Genomic DNA, 19,716 nt, shown 5'->3' with positions numbered 1-19,716 from the left:
TACAGTGCTCCTATCTCAAGTGTTTGCTCCCAAGTCAAAGCAAAAAATTGACCGAATGATGTCTCGTATCTAAAAAAAACAAACAAACCGTAAGCCAGGTCACTCGTATCTCAAGGCACCACCGTAGTATATAAAAAAGTAAGCCGACAAACTAGCAAAAATAAGTCAAAAGAAATGTTTCTGGAGAGCTTCGTCAGAAAGTGGAAAAGGCCAAATGATGAGATAAAGAAAGAGCCTACAACTTCCAAGAAAGCAAAATATTAAAAGACAGGTTTATCGCTAAAGATGATTGTCCCACACCAAGCCCGCTCTGCTCTACACAATATGTGGCGACAGGCTTGCAAATGAGGCAATGACGCCTTCAAAACTGCCGCACACAAAAAAAGCACTAAATGCCTTTCATTTCCAAGATCCTGTTTGTAAAGCAGGATTGAATGCAATGAAAGCAACCAAAATAATATTCCAGTGTAGACTAGACATAAGAAAGACGCTTGGGATATCTCCCATTACCCCAAGATGGCGCTGGCTTGTGGAATAAAGGAAGAAAAGGCAGGGCTAAACATTATTTACAACAACTACTTTCAGCGTAAGGCTGAGTTGCATTTTTAATAAACAGTTTTCATTTGTTTCTGCGCTGGTCTGTCAAAATATCACGTTATGTAAAACCGGTTGTGGATCGCCGATTCATCCAAATTTCATTTTAGGTTTGTGCCTCTCGTACTCATACAAGTTATACTAGTCATCGAGCTTGACCACAAAAGTCATCACATTCTGTTTTATTGCATTTGTTTACACAAAACATTGATGATGCACAGTCTATCAAATAAACTTTTGTGTTTCATTTCGTTGTTGTTTTTTTCCATTTTATTTTACAAAATTCAAACAAAAAGTGCTTTACAGGGATTTTTCCATCTCAATAAATACAAGGACGTTGAGGTTCACGTTGGATCCGTTTCTTTACACGACAGCCGTGGCGCTTAATTCCATGATGTACAGACCTCCCCCAACACACACACTCACACATCCACACACATACACATACACAGAAAAAGTCACATTTTACTAGTATGTTGCATTTTTGTCAGTTTTGTACCAATACTGTTTCACTCCAGGCAAACACAGACATTATTTTATTTTTGTTTTATTTTATTTTTTTATTAGTTTTTTTTTTTAAGGAATGATTAGTTTGACCAGTATGCATCTGTTTCAAGAAACCTGAAATGTAAGAAATACTCAGACTTTGTGCTTTGTGGTCGTCCTTCATTTTTTGGCATTGAAACCACTGACATAATCTGCAATTGGGGACTGAGGCTTTCCAACACAACAGAGTTTTGTTGCCGTGAGCTATTATGTACGGTGAGTGAATTTCATTTTGGTGGCCTTCCAAGGTCTTGCTGACCACAGTTAGAGCCCCACCACTGATCCACTGTGACAAATCCCCCACCCACCCGCTCCATTCTTTTGCAGCCCTCCAGAAGCTTCAGTCCTTCTGCTTGAGTCACTTCCACTCTTCCAAACTCCTCTCAAGTCGGAATGATCCCGGTTGTACGATGTGGATGAATCCTGGGTATGATAGATCCCATCATACACGAGTAGGTGGAATATTCCTTAGGAGCACGAAAAGGTGTTTCTCTCTCTCCTCCGCGGCAACTCGCGTTCGACCTCATGATTTGCCATGTGGGGGTCAGTGACTGGAGGCCAAGGGTTGGGGTGCGGAGGTTTGAGGATGTCCTTAAAGGTTGGAAGAGCGGCGGAGTGCTAGCGGCTGAGGGGCAGCTGGGGCAGCGACATGGCCTGATGGGGAAGACTCTGTGAGGTCAGCACAGAGAAGGGGTGACCTGAAGAACACATTTAAAAAAAGAATGAAGAAAAATACTATTTGCAAGCATCAGCTATTATATTTTGCATATACAGTAATCCCTCATTTATGGCGGGAGTAAGGTTCTGGAACACCTCTGCAAGAGGCGAAATCCACCAAGCAAACATCGCATCCATTTTTTGTTTATTTATACATGTTTTAAAGCTGTATGAACCTCCCCAGACTCTTATGAATCTTCCCCACACTCCTATTAAGCTACACCATACTCTTATAAACACTCTATTCTCTTAAACACCTTTTAAACTCTTAAACATACAGAAATGCACAGTTGTACTGTACACTATGTACTTACTCTTTGTAATGGCTAGAAACATTTATTTTACCCCCTAAAAATGACAGAATACACCCGGAATCCCTTGATATGGTGATTTATGGGCCCTATGACAATGAAAAAAATCTGCAATGCACTGAATCTGCACTTATGAGTGCCCCAAAACAAGTTTTTGCGTTCAAACCGTCACATTAATTTTTTGGGGTTTGTGTTGCGAGCTAAAAGTTGAGATACGAGTGACCTTCAAATACGTCACCGTGTAATTGAAGTGGAAAAAAAATGGAACTGTTAGGATACTATAATGTACCTGCGTGTGGGCAAGGAGAGCCAGAGTCACCGATGCACTTTCCGACGTTTAAGGAATGGGACAAATGGTCAAACACACAAATACAAAATGAGAACACTCACAAGGAGCATGGAGGAGACGTTAGCACAGAACTAAAGGCATGGTAAACGACCAATGCGACTTACTCCAGGCTCCTGATGTAACTCACTAGGCCACAGTCCTTAAAGGAAGATATCAGCATGTCTGTGTGTGTGTGTGTGTGTGTGTGTGTGTGTGTGTGTGTGTGTGTGTGGGGGGCCTTCAGTTTAATTTGACTTATTATTAAAAATATACAAATTGTTATCATTATGCATCAATGGTTCCATTTTTTAACTGGTTTCAGAATCAAGTTTATTGTATTTCTGTATTGCTTATTATTGTTCAAATTTAATGTAAACTGATTGGAATAATTGTCTGGTTTTTATTTTATATATAAATATACAGTATTTTATATATAAATATACAGTAAATATATGTATGAATTTTATTTTGTATTATTTTTAAAAGTGTACAGTGCAGACATAACTAGATTTGAACATTTACATTATTTTAGTTATAAATAATTGTATTTACAAGGCAAGAGTCAAGAGTTGCTTTATAAATGCAATATTTTGGATTATTTACAATGTATGTTTTAACAAGTTTTAACAATCAATTTCATTTTATTTCTGTAATATTTATTATTCTCAACATAAGTTGCACGCAAATTTTAATAATTGCACAGTTTTTATTATTTCAATTGTTTTATTTGTAAACAATTGTTTTTGAATGCTAAGACTTAAGTGAGATTTTTTTAAATTCATGTTTGTGTTTTTATATTATCATTAAAACTATACTCATTGTTATCACTTTATATTTTTTATTCTTTGGATGATTTTATTTGTAATGAGTTAATCATTGAACTTTCACTTTTGTTTTTTTTAAGATTTGACAGCACGAAATCGTAAATGCTAAAAGACATACTGTCAATGTATCCGTGTAGGGCGACCATGCGCGCCCGGTCGGGGCTGGCGAAGGGGGAATAGTGAAGCTCATCGGGCAAGGACGAGGGTATCCTGGACTGGGGGTGACCCTGAGGACCCCCGCTGTGCTGGGGCGTATGCTTTTTGTGTCTTGCTCTGCAGTTTTGAAACCACACCTATGAAGAGCGATGCAAGCACACATCACGTATCGTGCCTCCACAAATGGGATTTTGCTGATGACTGTTACCGTCATTTCCATGACCGAACACTATGTACTCACCTGTATGACCCGCCTGCTGAGACCCGTCATGTCAGCTAGTTTTTGTAGTGTCTGAGCGTCTGGGTTGTTGTCCTGGGCAAACTGGGCCTGCATGATCTGCACAGAGGTAACGCGTTGCTTTAAAGTCGCACTAAGGGACACTTGTGATGTGTAACTTAATATTAAGGCCACTATTTTACAATTTGGGCGTAGCGTTTGGGACACACACATAAACCTGACTTCACATTAGTGCTCGTGCTCACACAACATGAGAGGTGTCTTGGCTGGTCCACCCCAGGTAGTAAACCAGTTAGTACAAGTGTGGGGAAACTTATAAAAATTATTTAAGACAATAAAACTAGCAAATAAAAATGCTTGTATCGCAAATACATAGCAAATAAAAATGTTAAAATGTGTAAAATATACAAATAAAATATTTATTTATAATGTAAATGGTCGTTAATACCCATTAGTAATTTGATTATTTATAATTCATTTACCAAAAGTAATCAATCAATTAAACAACATAAAATTGTTCATTGTATTATTATTTTTATTTTACTACCGACAACAAAGCAGTTATTTTGTGAGGTAAATCAATGAAAACAGCTCATAAAAATTAATACAAACATTTTAATTCCTTAGAAAAAAATGACGAAATGAAGGAACAAATATTACAAGACTCGAGATAATGCTAATGCTCGGTGGGCTGGATTAAATAATGAAGCAAAGCATATGTTGCCCACCAGGCCATACTTTACCCAAACTGGCATCAGTAGCTTACACCATTCATCTTATTATAAGCCAGTGGACAGTCCAAATTGCTTAGAACGTTTTCTAATTATAGTAAAATTACTTCACATTTCTGCTTTTATAAGAATTTTAATAGAAGGAGTCATATTTGTGTCACCTGTAGCTGTTCCGCAGTGAAAGACGTGCGTGCCCTTTTGGCCGGTTTAGGCTGATTGTCTTGTTCCGTCGGAACCGCTCCTTCTAATGTGATACCATTGCCTGAAAAAGACAACAATTAGTTTGCAGTGAATCAATCATAATGCTTCCTTCCCTCTCACTACAGGGTTATAAATCAGAAACTGTTGTTTGAGCTTTCACAATATTGATGTGGTAACTTTCAACTTGTGCCATTTTTGAATGGGACATATGAAAATACTTTCGTTTTTAATGGCTTGTATACAAATAGTTGGGTCTCTGGAGTGCCCGCCACCAATAAAGTGTGAAATTAAACAATCAACCAAGGCAACTGGACTTCAACTGGTGAGGATAAGCAATACAGAAAATGGATGGATGGATTGGAATATAAAACTAATCTTTTAGTTTATAAAGAACTGTGCATTACATAGAGCTCTTTTTTTTAACTGATCAAGTTAAATGTTTATATGTCCTTTTAAGGATGCGCCATAGGTTCTCAATAGGGTTGAGCTCAGGGGAGTTTTTAATCCCTGTATAACATTAGCAGCCACAGCTTCAATGGTCGATTTTGCAGTTTTGGTTGGTCCATTGGCTCGCATGAGATTATTTTTTTATTGCGGTATGCACGGTTCTTGTACAGTATTTATACCAAGACAGAAAATATCATACAGAGGTCTTTTGTTGAAATTTTATTTATTTTTTTTTTTTACTTGGGTTAATTTGTAAGTAGTACTTTCATGAATTTAAAGGTCCCGTATTTTGGCTATTTAGACCTTTATAGAGTGACTCTCTAACATGGACTTAGTATAAAAGTGTCAATTTCATTTGGAAAAAAAACACCTTGGTTTTGTCATACGAGTGCCCAGAAAAGGCCCCTCTGACAGCTACTTCTGTTTGACCCAGTTTTGAATCTGCTTTGTCCATATTTGGCCTTTTCTCTGATTGGTTTGTCCATATTTGGCCTTTTCTCTGATTGGTTGCCTGAGTGTAGAAGACCCACATGTGAGAGCACACCTGTTTGTTATGTTGACAGTTATGTTGCTCAGGAGAGGAAAGGGAAGGTGGAGATTTTCGCTAGTGACATAGATAAGCTCGAGAAATTCGAATGACCTGATTGCAGGCCTCTCGGCAGAAAAACGTCTGGGACTCAGCAATGCGTGAATGATTTTAATTCCTATTGCACATGTTTACTGAGGCACCATAGAGTCAATATTACATCCCAAATACTTGAAAAAGTTAGTTTGGAAGAATGTCCCCTTTAAACCACAGAAAACTTTTTTTTTTTTTTTTTTTTTTTTTACAGAAAACACTAAGCATACTGTATGTCAGTGCGTTCCCACCATGAAAAGTGTGAAGTTTGTATCTGACACATTAGATCACAGTGAAGGAGAGAAATTAAACAGATTTTTTTATTAATTGTTGTCATTGCCAACAAAGCATAATACTGAAATAATTTTGCCCGCTTACCGCTCTCCGCCGCTCGCTTGAGATTCTCCACCATGGTGTCGTAGTGGATCCTGCACAGCACCTTTTCCTCCACCAGGCCAAACTCCTCCCCCGTGGACAGCTGCCTCTTGCACGAGAAGCACGCAAAGCACGCCAAGTGGTACGCGTTGCCCCTGGCGCGCCGCACCCAGTCGCTGGCGTAGATCTGACGCCCGCAGCGGGCACACTTAGTACCAAACCTACTGTGAGGGACAGAAGAAGAGAACCGCTGAGGCACAGGAAACACAATTATATTGAATCCAATTCAATCCATTTAATCATAATGACATAATATTTGCTTGCCCCAATTTTTCATTCCATTTGTTGTTATCAACATTTATTTTAAAAACAAAATGCTGTAACAACTGTGTATGTTATTTATATGGATTTTAAAGTCATGAGGAAGGAAAACCATTTCTACTCTACAATGTGGCCCGTGACAAAAATTATTTTACATTTTACCCTGATTGGGCTTCAAGGCTGTGGGTCTGAGTCGAGATTCAAACTCGGGACTCGACTATGAGGCAGACGTCCTAAACACAATGCCACCGTGCTGCCTAACTCAATTCTCTTTTCTTTTTTTTAATGTTATCTCACTAATGTTGATGTTTCGGTTTAAACTGTGGAGGATTGGAGGAGCATGTGGCCTACACTAAAAGTCCCCTGGTTGTGCTTTCTACACAAAGAAACCAACACCTGCAATTTCCTGACTGATGCCTGAAAACCATGAAACACACAGACACACACACATACAGTACAGTACACTATAGCGGTTTCCCAGCGTGGAAGATGGAAAAAAAAAAAAAGAAGTGGATGACATCACTCCGTGGAGCGGCTGTAACCGATAGTAACAGTGAGGTCAGGCGGTATTATACAGGAAGAATCGGTATAGAGGGGGAGGTGGAGTTTGAGGGGCATGGGGCCAGTGGATGAGGGTTTTGGAAAGAGAACATAAACACTGCGAGGACAACAAATGATTAACGACAGACGTGGCTGTAATGAGGCGTTAATATCTGAAATAAACACGTGCTGCTTATTGGAACTGTTCACGTGGTGGTGAATGTGTTCGAGGACAGAATGAGACAAACACTGTGGTGATGGAGGCACAGCAGACCCCACTATTGTAGGTTTAATGACTGATTCTAAATCGGGGTACACGCAAAGATTTTGAAGATTTTTAACCGATCTTTAAAACGTGAAGAGAAAAAAGCTGCGCTCTTACTGCTCTCTCAGCGTGCGTGATGTACTCCAGATGACCAACACAGCGCAACACATAACCATATCATGACAATCATCAGTCTCCTCCCACCCCGAAAACCAGATTTCTGTCATAGTACCAAAACTGACCTGGCAGCGTGGTGCCACTTGGCATCCACACTGCTGGAAAATACAAAGAAGAAGGAAGAAGTATAAAAGTAGTCGTAGTAGTAGTAATAGTACAACAAGAAATCGAAGAAGCTAGGCTAACTTTTAGCTTATCTGTAACTACACTGCAAACTCTTCGCCTTGTCATTTTTATTTGGTGAACGACTTGTTATATACATGTTATATGAACACTCAGGTGCTCCTCTATTTGTATTCATCAGCGAGCTCTCAATTGGCTATCGTTCCGTTTCACGTCGCAATCACATCCGCGGCTCGGTCGAACTTGGTATTGACCACACACTTAAGGATCTACCATCGGAAAATATTCATCCATCCATCCATTTTCTGTACCGCTTGTAACATTTTCACATGTTTTCCAAGCAGATCAGGGAGGGAAAAAATCTCTCTTAAAACTTAACACACCACAGGATAATCGCTCAGGATAATCTTTCAGAGACATCCACAAATTGGACCTTTGCTGACTTTGATTAGAATGGGGGAAATCATATTTGACCCGATTGTCAGTACGTAATTGCTATATGATCAGTGTTTGCCATACACTAGCATAATATTTAACTGAATGATTGTCTTTCTCTATATGTACACTGCGGTTATCTGGTGACCAGTGCAGTGTGTAGGGTAGGCTCCAGGTTCCCACAACCCTGAACAGGATAAGCAGTAGAGAAAATGCATGGATTGATGGATGGGCAGTTCGCTGTTGAAAGAATTTATACATGCATGTTTTTGGGATGTGTGAGGAAGCCGGACTACCCGGAGAAAACCCACGCCATGACCAGGAGAATTTGCAAACTCAACATAGTAAGGTCCGAGCTGAAATTCAAAACCAGAACCTCAGAACCGTAAGGCAGAAGTGCTCACCATTACTGTGCTGTCCCCTATTAAATATCACATTTAAAATTTTAATCATTCATCAATTTAATTCACTTTCCCCATGAGAAATGTAATTTAAATGTGTCCATTTTTGATATGATACTCATGTTAACATAAGCAACATCATTCCTTAATTGAGGATTAGTCGACTAGTGGACGGGTCAACTTGAATACTCCGCATCGACATTGAAAGCTTGATGTCGACTAACCGCTAATCACGTGTTTTTGGCATCTCGTCTTACAATCGGCCAATTTGGAGAGGAATTACGGCTCACCCGTCTGCTGCCGCAAAATTTCCGACTAACAAGGCAACACAGTCTTCATACATCTTTGCAGGTCTAAGAGTACAAGCTGGTTATAAGCTGGTTGTGGATGAGAATAGCAGTCAGCCTTGCCTCAGCTATTCTTATCGCCGGTAGTCCTTAAATATTCATACCAGCATACTTCGGGACTACCAGCGCAAAGTGAAGCTCCTTCTTTGTCACCAAAATGTTATGTCAAATAATGTGCGGGAAACAACTGTGTAATAACGAGAACTTTATTTATATCACAACACATAACAACCAACACCACAACTTTTGTGTCAACACTGTGTCGCAGTACCGTTTTACAACACGCTATGCTATCGAACACAAGATGAGACCAGCTGGCTCGTTGAAGAGAAACGTGCAGGGCTCATATTATTTATAGCACCTTCTACATTCCGTGTAATGGTGAGTTGTAATGGTATTTTTAATCATTGTTTTTTTATTTGTATTAACGCCAGCCCGTCAAATAATGTCTTTAACGTTAAAAGCCGCTAGGGGACCGGAAAAAATAGTAATGACATCATCAATGAATCGACTTCGACTCGACTTTGATCGCATTATAGTCGACGACAACAAATCTTTGGTTGTTCAACCCTTAATTGCCACTCTGACTTTACTCTCCAAGATAAACAAAGACTACAATAATAATACGACACAAAGCTTTTGTTGGGGGCACAACAGTCAATGGTTATAATATCTACTACTACTACTATTACACAAAAAGCAGTGAAAAATCAAGAACAGCTACGACGGCTTATGAGATGTGAAGAGACAAAAGCAAAGCGAAGGAAAAGGGTGAATTAGAGATGGGTGGTGCGGGGGATTGGCAGTGGGGGAAGTACAAGGGCCGCCACTTGAGTGGGTTTTGGCAGAGAACCAGCCCACTCAAGTCCACTCTGTCTGGGATGAAAGCCCTCTGTTGTGCCTTGAATCCTCACAAGCGTGTTTTCCTCCTTTTTTTGAGCTCCATCCATCCATACATGCAGCTATATTGAACTCGTCTATTTATAGGCGATCGTAGCATGCCTGAAAGTCGCACTGACTTGCAGTTGGGTTCACATGACAGTATTGTCATATTAGGCATACATACATATTAGTCATATACAACAATTAAAGATTTTAAATGAGTAACTAAAAAACTACAAAGGCCAGACGAAAAGCTGATGCAATTGGGATTTTTTTTTCAATATGGGTTGAGGCAGCGTAAAGAAAAAAAGATCACATCATTCAGAATATGTGCTAATGTGACTGCAGAGTAAACACACATCTAAATATGCTGACCCTGATTTACATTTACATGCACACATCTACCTAAACAGCACACCCATGGTGAGTAAAAACTCACCCGCGTAAAATCAAAACGACCATGTTGAGGTTACCTGAATTTGAACTAATCTAAGATGACCTCCAAAGACCACATGAGCTTCCCGTAGGCCTGTTCTAATAATAGCTCACCACTGATGGGACATTATGATTTCCTAGGAATTTTGTAGAAGTGCTCATTTGAAAATGTGAACACTTACAGAGGTTTATGAAAAGAAACTGTTTTGTCTCTTTTCCTAAAAATAATTGGTGGTAATTTAATCAAATTTGTCATTTCAGACCTTCGCTTTAATCGGTACCGAAAATAGGAAGTCTTAGTTTCAAAAAGGTTGAAGACTCTTGAGTTAATGTATATTGGATATATCGGTCGCTTTAAAAATACATGTAAATCAGATATACTGTAGGCACTGGATGGGAATTGGCCACTTGGACCTGTAGTATATAACCAGCTTCGGCATATGTTGAGAGTAATGTAAATAAATAAATGTAAATAAAAAATGTAAAGGACTACAGAGATTCTCATCATTAAAAGGTTAAACTTGCTATTAAGTGGACATCGGCTGTATAAATATAAGAAATAGTTGTGTACCGTGATAGATGTGTATAATACTTCCAGACAACCCAATAACGGACTAATGAGGAATTCCACCATTCAAGGACATGACAACAAGCCTGTTGTGGTGACTATTGAGCCAGTTTGCCCAAGTTGTCACTAAAATATTCCAATAAAGTCATTCTGGAGACAAATGGACTTTGTGGCTTATTTTGTACTGTACTGGTGTATCGTTCCGGATTGTTATGGCGAGCTCCCCTCTTGCTATACAGTAAAAAGCAAAACATTGTGGGGTTGAGCCACTAATCTAGCATGACAGCTTGTCAGCTCTATACTCTAAAGACAGAACCCAGAGAACGCTGCAAATCATCACTCATTTCAGGGCCCCTGCCTTTTCTATCTTCATCTCCACGTAGCCCCCTGTTTTTTTCCCGGGTTGAGTTTGGTTCAGCGTTAACACCCTTTATCATGCATCAAGTACACTGTTATAGAAATAAATACAAATAATGATAGTAACAAGAAATACATTTATACTGCTATATAGTTGTTATAAATGTAACAATAGTGATTGAAACATTTACTTAAATAATAGACTTTCTGGATCTTTTCTGGGGTTACAATTTTGATTTGTCACATTAGACTTTTAGCATTTGTTCCTTTTTTCAAAGCATGTGGTTTTGTATCAGGGCTACAAAGGAAGGAGCTCTATAAATAATCATTTCAGTCATCCAAAATATGCAGCATTAATGCAGGAAGTTCCGATTAATTGAGTCTTTGTATGACAGATGTCTTATTATCATTTTTGATTAATTCCGTTCTTTAAAAGAAAATCGTGCAATTCTGCGTGCGGCTCGTTGCTATGGAAACACAATCACCTAACCAGAGGTGGGTTGATGAGTAATTACTGCGACAATTCAGACACACACATGCACACGTTTTGCTTAACAAAGCTCATTCTGGGTACAGTGCGAGCACCCCGATGTGCTTCTGATTGGAACAGCGATGAGACTTCCTGCGCGCGTGTGTGTGTCTGTGCGTGTGCGTGTATGTGTGTTTAAGCGCCAAAGGCCTGATATATAGGTTTGAGTGTCACAGCAAGGGCTCTATCCTGCACTTCTATCCCAACACACACACACCACCTTACGCCACCCCAGCCCATCTCAACCAAAACATACACACACATACACACGTAGAAGGAAACCCACTCTGATTTCCTGCTATTACGTCCCATTAAAGCAGCTGTCAGTCCAAAGCCAGATGAGAGAGTGACATAGATGAGGAAACATCTCCGGAGGTTCTGAAAGAGGTCCAAAAGAATATGGACAGCTCACCAGCGCTGCTGTTTACATTTTTATTTTTTAAAAAAAAACAACAACAAAAATGTAAAATTAAAACAGATTTAAATTGACCATCATCACACATCTGCTTCTCAATAAAATTGCCAATTTTCACTCCTGATGTTTACCAGTGACTTCCAAAGAAATGATAACCTAAACATATAATTATGCAAATGTGTGCCGAGCCTCAGCTATTGTCAAACATCATAATTTCCGTCGCAGGATTAAGAAACAATCTGTCTATCTCACTATCTGTCCATCTGAATATGTCGATCTCAAAATCTGACTAACTGTCCATCTACTGAACTATAGGCTATTTTGCCAACTAGACAGACAGCTACAAATCTAGATATATTGAATTACATTACATTATATTAGATTACATTATGTTAGATTACATTAGATTACATTAGATTACATTAGATCCGATAAAATCCACTTTGTTTGTTATCCATTTAACTCTAACCCTACCCCGATAACCGTTTCCATGACTGAAATAAGCACTATTAATAGAACTTGTGCAAGGTTAGTGTGTGCGTAATAAATAAACAGTGAAATGGTTTTTTTTGTTTTTTTTTTACTCATTAGAAATAACAAAAACAATCACACATTTAAACTGCTTATTGGAAGACTTAAAATTTCACACCTACAAAATATTGGCGTTCATTACAAGCCCATTTTAATTGTTTGGCATTTATACCATCCTATATCGTTAAAGTATACTTATATTTGGCTATATTTAGTTTATACTGTATTTTTCAATGTCAGGCTTATTGTTTTTAGCTGATCAGTGCGGTTCTACTGTCTCACGGTGAGTGAGGCATGCTGCCCCACTCAAGTAGCCACATTCTTTCGTCTTGGAGTTGAGTGTGTGGCTCCAAAGAGGGGAGTTTGCATCTTTCCGCAATACCGAATTATACGAGGCCGCATTGCACACATGAATCTATAATGACACTGATTTCAACAAATCAAATTATTAAATTATCCTGACACGTAGAGCCCGTGGGCTATATATGGCCAGTCAGGACATTTGACTGGCCTGCCACGTGATTCTAAAAGCAACTAAAACTTCACAAAAACAGTTGAAAAAAATAATAATCATCCACATTTGCTCAATAATTGCATCCTATTTTTTGGTATGACCCTCAAAGGACTTTATACAAACTGGAATGGTCCCTGATAGGAAAAAAAGATTACAGTCATTGCCAAGCTGGCAATAATTGACTTAAAGGATTTACTGTAAAGTTCATTGGCAATGATGGCATAACATCTCGCCATGTGACAGCCATTTGTACCTTTCCTGACCACTTCTGCGGCTGGAAGGCGCTCGCATACACTCAACGTCTGCTTTACATATTTAATAATGGCTCACAGTCCGGGGTGACCGGTGAGGGAGTGTTTAAACGGAAAGGGGTCAGCTCGAGTATTAGTACGACCCTGGCAGAGAAAACAGAAATGTGTGTTGTGAAAATAATAAAAAGCATATGATTGACAGCTGCTGGACATGCATAAATAAACACAGACCCCAGGGTGTGTTTGTGTGACTGTGTCAAGCGAGGTGATATACAGTACATGTGCACGATTCTTTACACATAGTAGGCCGTGTGTATTGAAAGGCGAACGTGTCTGTTCGTTTAGGATAAGAATCACATTCAGATCACAAAAAGGTGCTGACCAGGCACACGGGGCGGGCTAATTGCTGGTCTGGAGGTCTGGGGTGGAGGACGACTAATTGCTGGTGATTATAAACCTCAGCGCCGTGGTTTTGTGTCAGGTTTCGATCACACACTGACATTTGTGTCCTTGCGCCAGGCTTTTTCCAGGCCAAAACACAAACATACGAAAACAAGGATTCTCAAAGTGTGGTTCACGAAAGAATCACTGCCTAACTCCAGTTCACTTCGATTTCACTTTTGAGTTTTTTATTTAACTTGTATGTGCAAAACAGTTGAATGGAATCATTCAGTACATATTTTTATTTTCCTATATTTAAGTGCAGTGTTAATGTTCAAACGGTGCATAATGCGAGAGTGACTTACAATCATATCCAATGTACTTTTAGGAATAAAACCTCTATGTTGTTTTTGATCAATACTTAGGTCCACTACGCTACTATTTAATATTGGTCATGATGGTGGTTATACCATGTATTTTTTGAGGTGGTACTTGGTGTAAAAAGTTAGAGAACCACTGTTCCAAAAACACAAATACCATAACCTCAGCATAAACTATTGACAGCAAACATGAATTTACTACAAAAAAAAACATTTGCCAAGAAATTGTGAGCCTGCTTGATGATTAATAAAACATTTTTTAAGCATCTTACTCAACCCAATAAAAAGTCCTTCACAGCCACCATTTTGGCTCCCAATGCGTTTGCTGCTCAAATACTCCATGACCAACGCACACAAACACACACACACACACACACACACACAGACACACATCTACACACACGTTCCAGCCTATATGCCTTCAAATGTAACACATCACAAATGATAAAAGGTGTGATATATGAATTGTCTGTAGCACACAATAGAACTCCAATTCTCTCTTGCGTTCACAATTGGAAGCACTCACGCTCCTCCTCATCCTCCTCCGAGATGAAGAAGTGACAACACCCCTGTGTTTGTCCCTGACTGTGATTGCATCATACGTGCACGCATTTGGGCGGTTGCTGCATCCTTCAAGATTTTATGCAAGGAGAACAAATGCCCCCCTCGCCCCCAAAAATATCCTTTTTTTTTTTTTTTTTTAGTGTAGTAATGGTCTTGTGACATGAATTATTGCAGTGAGTATCCTTTTACAAATGTAATTCACTTGTTGATTGTGTGTTTGCAGTGCTCAAAGCTGACAGCAGCTCTGACCTGGCTTTCTGTCAAAAATTGGTTTTTACTTTCAACGTGACTGCAGACTGAAGTGAAAACCGTAAACAAGGAGACAATCTTTGTTTTCCTGCCTCTACAATGCTGTGTCTTGAAGTCATTGCCAAACTTGTAATTTCCCCCCCCCCCCCCCCCCCCCCCTTCCCCTTGTTTTGGAAGACAGCTAAGTCTTATTGTAATGTTTTATCATTATGTACATTTTACAATTACATCTATATAGGCTACATTTGTCATGCAACAATATACTCAGGAAAGTGAGGTTACTACTACAAATATAATTAACTTGTTAATTGGTTATTTTAGATTTTAGTAATTAATTCGTTGATACAATCATTATTATGCTTTTGTATTTTTTGTGACATATTGTGTTCCAACAACTGATTTTACATATTGACCTATTGCTGTATTTCATTTCATTTTAAATGTAATATGTATCCATTTTTCAAACAAAAAGAATACTGGGCCCAAACTAAAAATGTGCGACTCGTTGTTTTGATTTAACAACTAGTGGTGCAAATATTTTTTAATGAATGATTTCTTTTATGACTTATTTTATGATATTAAAATAAAATACATAAAGTGATATTTGATTTTATTTTTTTAAATAAGAAGAATTCGTTTCCTTTACTCGAAGGAACCAACTTGTCTAGGGAGGAGTGGGGACTCAGTCTTGATGAAGGTTGAAATGAGACCAAAATGGAATATCTTGACTTTTTCTTATTACATTTCTATTACATATGTGTATTATGCATATTAATTTTATTACCAAAAAAAAGGAACCAAATCAAACTGCACAGTTTTAAGCAATATAATAAAATGGTGCCCCCGTGGGCCGTGACCCATTATTGCCTCGTTTGTTAGCGTCTCAGAGAGGAAACACGCATTTAAAGCACGCGCGCGCGTGTGTGTGCGTGTGTCACCACCAGTGTGTGCGCGCGCGCGAGTGTATGATGACAGGAGGTGTTGCCACAGAAAGAGGCAGCGAGAGAAAAGGAAGGAGGTGTTTTGCAAATCAAGTCGTACAGTAAACTTACCCTACCTGAAATAATCCATTTTGCAGAAGATCTCCTTGTTTTTGATGTAGCAGCTGCTGTGCTGACGTAATGACGTCCGGCACACCGAACATTCCAGGCAGCGCACGTGCCAGATCAGGTTGTTCACCTGCGTCACACATAAACAATTATTTACTCATTCATTCGTACACGATAACAATATATAGGTACGTATATATAGTTATATAAGTTGAAAGGCAACTCATACATACGAATATTAATAATAAAAAAAAAATAATAATAATAATGAAAAAAAAAAAACAGCGGTTGCATTCATCGCCATTTTGTATATTCAAATAAAGCGACGCAGACACCATTTTGCACTGGGTTTCTTTTCGATCATATCGTTTGTAAATGGATAATCATTTTTGGTCTAAATAGCATTTGTTATTATCGAGCATCAGTGTCACATTAATATCTTTGCTGTCATTTAAATAAACGAAGAGCTGACATTCAATTGTAAAGCATAGCAGAATATAAAGAAGAAATGCCATGTTTCTTTTACCTCGATCAGAATAAAATAACGTGATTATTATTTTGTAGTTGACAATCATTTATAGAATACGTGATAATTAATATCAACCTCTAACATGTGTTAATCACGGTCTATATGTTAAAATTAATAGCAGTAATAGGTCTACTATTTTCTTCTTTTTTTTTTTAAATATAGCAGGCACCTTTATTATTCAGCTCAGTAAATAAATACGAATCTTTGTCTACAGTTCAAGAATTTGTACCACTAGAAAATGCGAATCGTTTTATTTTAAAATTATTACTGTCTTGATGGAGAAATTTAGCAGCGCGATTTGGTCACGTAGCTTTTAAAAACATTTAAAATTGCATGTAAATATAATGTACAGATTCCAATAAAAGTGGAGTCCTTTTATGCTTTAAATTATGTTTATCAATAATGCCATGCCTAGTTGAATATCAATTCATACGTAAATTCTTATTTAAAATCGGTTCACAGGGCTAGTCTAATATCGTTTTAAATGTAGTGGAGTAGAACAATATTGGAATTAAAATGTGTGTCATGTGATACGCACGTTCCCGTGCGAGGGAAAATTGTTTCGACTAAAAGGGGGGAAGAAACAAGACATGACAGGCCGCTTTGACAGGCTTTCAAAAGACACAAAAAAACAACAACAACAACAACAAAAAAAACATGTATGTTGTGGCTACAGTTTCCAAAAACATTCTTCCGCTATGCTATGCTGTGAACTAGCTTCGTTTTCTCGTTTGCTTTGGTCGCTTTTAGTAAATCTCTCAAAGCGGACTGGTCGCCATGTTTGTAGTTTTCTTTCCTTTTCTTTTTTTTTCAAGCCTCGATCAGACTGTAAAATGAAGGCTTGTCGGGCGCTTACCTTGAGCAGGTATCGGTCCAGGATCTCCAGGCCGCAGCTGGCGCACACGTTCTTGCCCGTGGAGGGCACCGAGCTGCAGGCGGTGGAGCTGGGTGAGCACACCGAGGGCGTGGACGGCGTGCTCGGGGACGAGCGTGTGTCCTCCCGCTCCATGTTGGACCGCTGGGACTCCGCGTCCGAATGAGACTGCGTGGGGAGAGGGCGCGTGGGGGCGGGGGGCACGAATCAGAACCCAGTCTCTCACACACACACACACACACGCACGCGCGCACTCGTTTCCACGGGGCTAGTTTTCGCGCATTTCACATTTAGGTCACGTGAACAAAATTCATCAAAACATATGGAAACATGTTGTGATTTTTTTTTCCACGTTTAATTAATGCCAAAATTGATTAAACGCAAAAAAAATAAAATATTCTCCTTTCACATGAGTATTATGTATTCTTTGGTGTTCTTTTATTACTCTGTTTGTATTCTTTTTACGACATCATTTTTATATTATTATCTTATATTGTATTGTATTACATCATTGTTAATATTATGATGCATTTTGCATATTTTGAAATGATATATTTTTGACCTAGTGTTATTTATCGAAAGCAGAAATCACAAGTGGGGGTGGGGAACCGAAGGCACGTGGTTCGTATGTGGCCCGTGGGAGCATCTGAACCAGTTCACGATATGCAATTATCAAAATAAAAACAAGTGAAACCTTATAAAATGATGTATTGTTATTTCACAATCTCTGTAATATTAAACACGGCTGCGTGAGCCAGGGTGCTTAAGTCACCGTGCACTTTTACAATTTCTTTTTTAATGATTATTTACATTTCACATTTCATTCGTAAATGTTTCTCCCGTATGTGGAAGCATGTCTCTTCCTAAAATTACACAGTGACTTTCCAAATTTTAACGCAAATCAAATATTATGCCCCCCTGATGGGAAAAAATAGTTCTCCACTTTTTGGGTTGTTTGTTTTGTATTAAATTAAACACACACACATGGACACACATATAATACACGCATAAGAAGAGGAGAGGTCTTACCATTTGCGTGTGTTTGGAGTCCACACTGCAGCCCGCAACACTCCGACGCTCACTGGCGATCACCTACAACGAACGACAGCCAAACCGAAATCTTCATCACGCACCTTTCCACGGGTGTCATCCGTCAACCAGCGTAGATCTTCTGCTTTTATACACTCGCCTTGATAAACGCGCAACACCCCCAACACTCTCCCTCCCCTTTGGCATCAACAACAACAACAACAACAACAACAAAAAAAGACACCTTTAAATGAAGCGAGCTCAAATTGGTTTCCCGGAATAATCGCGTTTTCCCTCGCAATCCGGGACACGCGTGGAGATGAAGGGAGGAGGGGGGGGGCAGTGGGGGCTGTCGAGGGGGTAAACTACCTGCAATTACAAATAGCTGGCGGATAAGAGGCTGCACAAGTGTCTATTTCATGTGTCAATCAGGAGGCAAGCGACGGGTCACGCAAACAGTCGCAAATGTGATTTCTTCCCCCAACACACACACACACACACACTTAAATGCTTGTAATTACAATCCTATTTTAATTTTTGTATTTATTTATTTGATTATCTTTTAACACGAGTGCCAGGCGCGTGCAGCAGCTGTCTTGTTTGTGACATTGCAATAAACACCAGACCTCCCGAAATCACCACTGTGCATCATAATGCAAACAAAAAACAAAAAAAAAACAAAAAAAAAAAGAAGAAAGAAACATAAAACACACACGTTGCTTTACCTGCTTCGTGGTGGACAGAACCGTGTTGCCCTCTGACAGAGGGGACAAAACTTCATTTTTCCAGTACATGAATCCCCCGGAGCCTCACAGCGAGCAGCGGCAGCAATCAAGCCGGGGACAAGTCGTCGAGGGACGGCCGGCAGAGTTTCGACCATCCAACCGTTGCCTTCCACTTTTTTTTTTTTTTTTTTTTAATACCCGGCCGGTATCTGGAGGTCGCTTCCCGGCTTTAAGAAGGTCGTCTCTCCCGATGCTCTTCTTGTGTGGTGAAGCAAAACTGCGTTTGTCTCGTAGTAGTAGTAGAAAGACATGCACGCGTGCATGCATGCATGTCTATGCACACACCTCCCCTTCTGCACTGTACCTCTTCCCTCACTGGTGGGATGGAGTTGTGACTTTACAGGAAGTGGAACTTGCGCGCAGCTTCGTATTCCTCCACGCAAACCCTTTCCAAGGTGCAGAGGAGAAGGTGGGGAGGCTGCAAACAAGAAAGTTATGCTATGTGGCCTGCCTCTCTTTGGAAGAAAAAAAAAAAACACACACACACACACACAAAAGAGGAAGGTGGACGCATGCAGATTTGCATATCTCAAGATTAACCGCAGAAAAACAAGAAATACATCATTTTAAATAACGATCAAGAGTTGTAATATACCATTGGAGATACTCAGAATGACGTGACTGTGAGAAATGCAAAGAAAAGATGTTTGCTTTTTACCTTCATTTTAAAACAAGACACGTGGCATTCAAAGCAATAA

At 39.3% G+C, this 19,716-nt stretch overlaps 1 protein-coding gene across 3 annotated transcripts; it reads right to left on the bottom strand.

Moving 5' to 3' along the window:
• Window positions 1–739: 739 nt before the first annotated feature.
• Window positions 740–19,401, bottom strand: lhx6a (LIM homeobox 6a). 3 transcript variants are annotated; one of them, XM_061747483.1, is made up of 9 exons: window positions 18,959–19,401; window positions 18,234–18,296; window positions 17,187–17,372; window positions 15,810–15,931; window positions 6,091–6,308; window positions 4,607–4,707; window positions 3,718–3,813; window positions 3,439–3,613; window positions 740–1,838 (listed from the first exon to the last, which is right to left on the bottom strand). In XM_061747483.1, the coding sequence occupies exons 1-9, from the start codon at window positions 19,025–19,027 to the stop codon at window positions 1,759–1,761; spliced, it is 1,110 nt and encodes a 369-aa protein (XP_061603467.1). In that variant the 5' UTR covers window positions 19,028–19,401; the 3' UTR covers window positions 740–1,758. The 3 variants fall into 3 exon arrangements, with proteins under 3 accessions (XP_061603467.1, XP_061603466.1, XP_061603468.1); XM_061747482.1 differs by having other exon boundaries at window positions 6,091–6,311; window positions 18,959–19,400; XM_061747484.1 differs by having other exon boundaries at window positions 6,091–6,311; window positions 18,234–18,431; window positions 18,959–18,975.
• Window positions 19,402–19,716: the final 315 nt, after the last annotated feature.

This window comes from Phyllopteryx taeniolatus, chromosome 15 (genome assembly GCF_024500385.1).
Source record: "Phyllopteryx taeniolatus isolate TA_2022b chromosome 15, UOR_Ptae_1.2, whole genome shotgun sequence".
NCBI classification, from domain to species: Eukaryota; Metazoa; Chordata; class Actinopteri; order Syngnathiformes; family Syngnathidae; genus Phyllopteryx; species Phyllopteryx taeniolatus.
The sequence above is the reverse complement of the archived record's forward strand: the minus strand, read 5'-3'. Positions and strand labels throughout refer to the sequence as shown.

Coding starts and splice junctions, on each gene's coding strand:
- lhx6a (XM_061747482.1), bottom strand. CDS start 19,027: ATGTACTGGAAAAATGAAGTTTTGTCCCCTCTGTCAGAGGGCAACACG. Junction 6,312..15,809: donor TGCAAAATGGATTATTTCAG/GTAGGGTAAGTT, acceptor TGTCCCTCACAG/TAGGTTTGGTACTAAGTGTG. Junction 3,814..4,606: donor TCACTGCGGAACAGCTACAG/GTGACACAAATA, acceptor ACCTCTGTGCAG/ATCATGCAGGCCCAGTTTGC.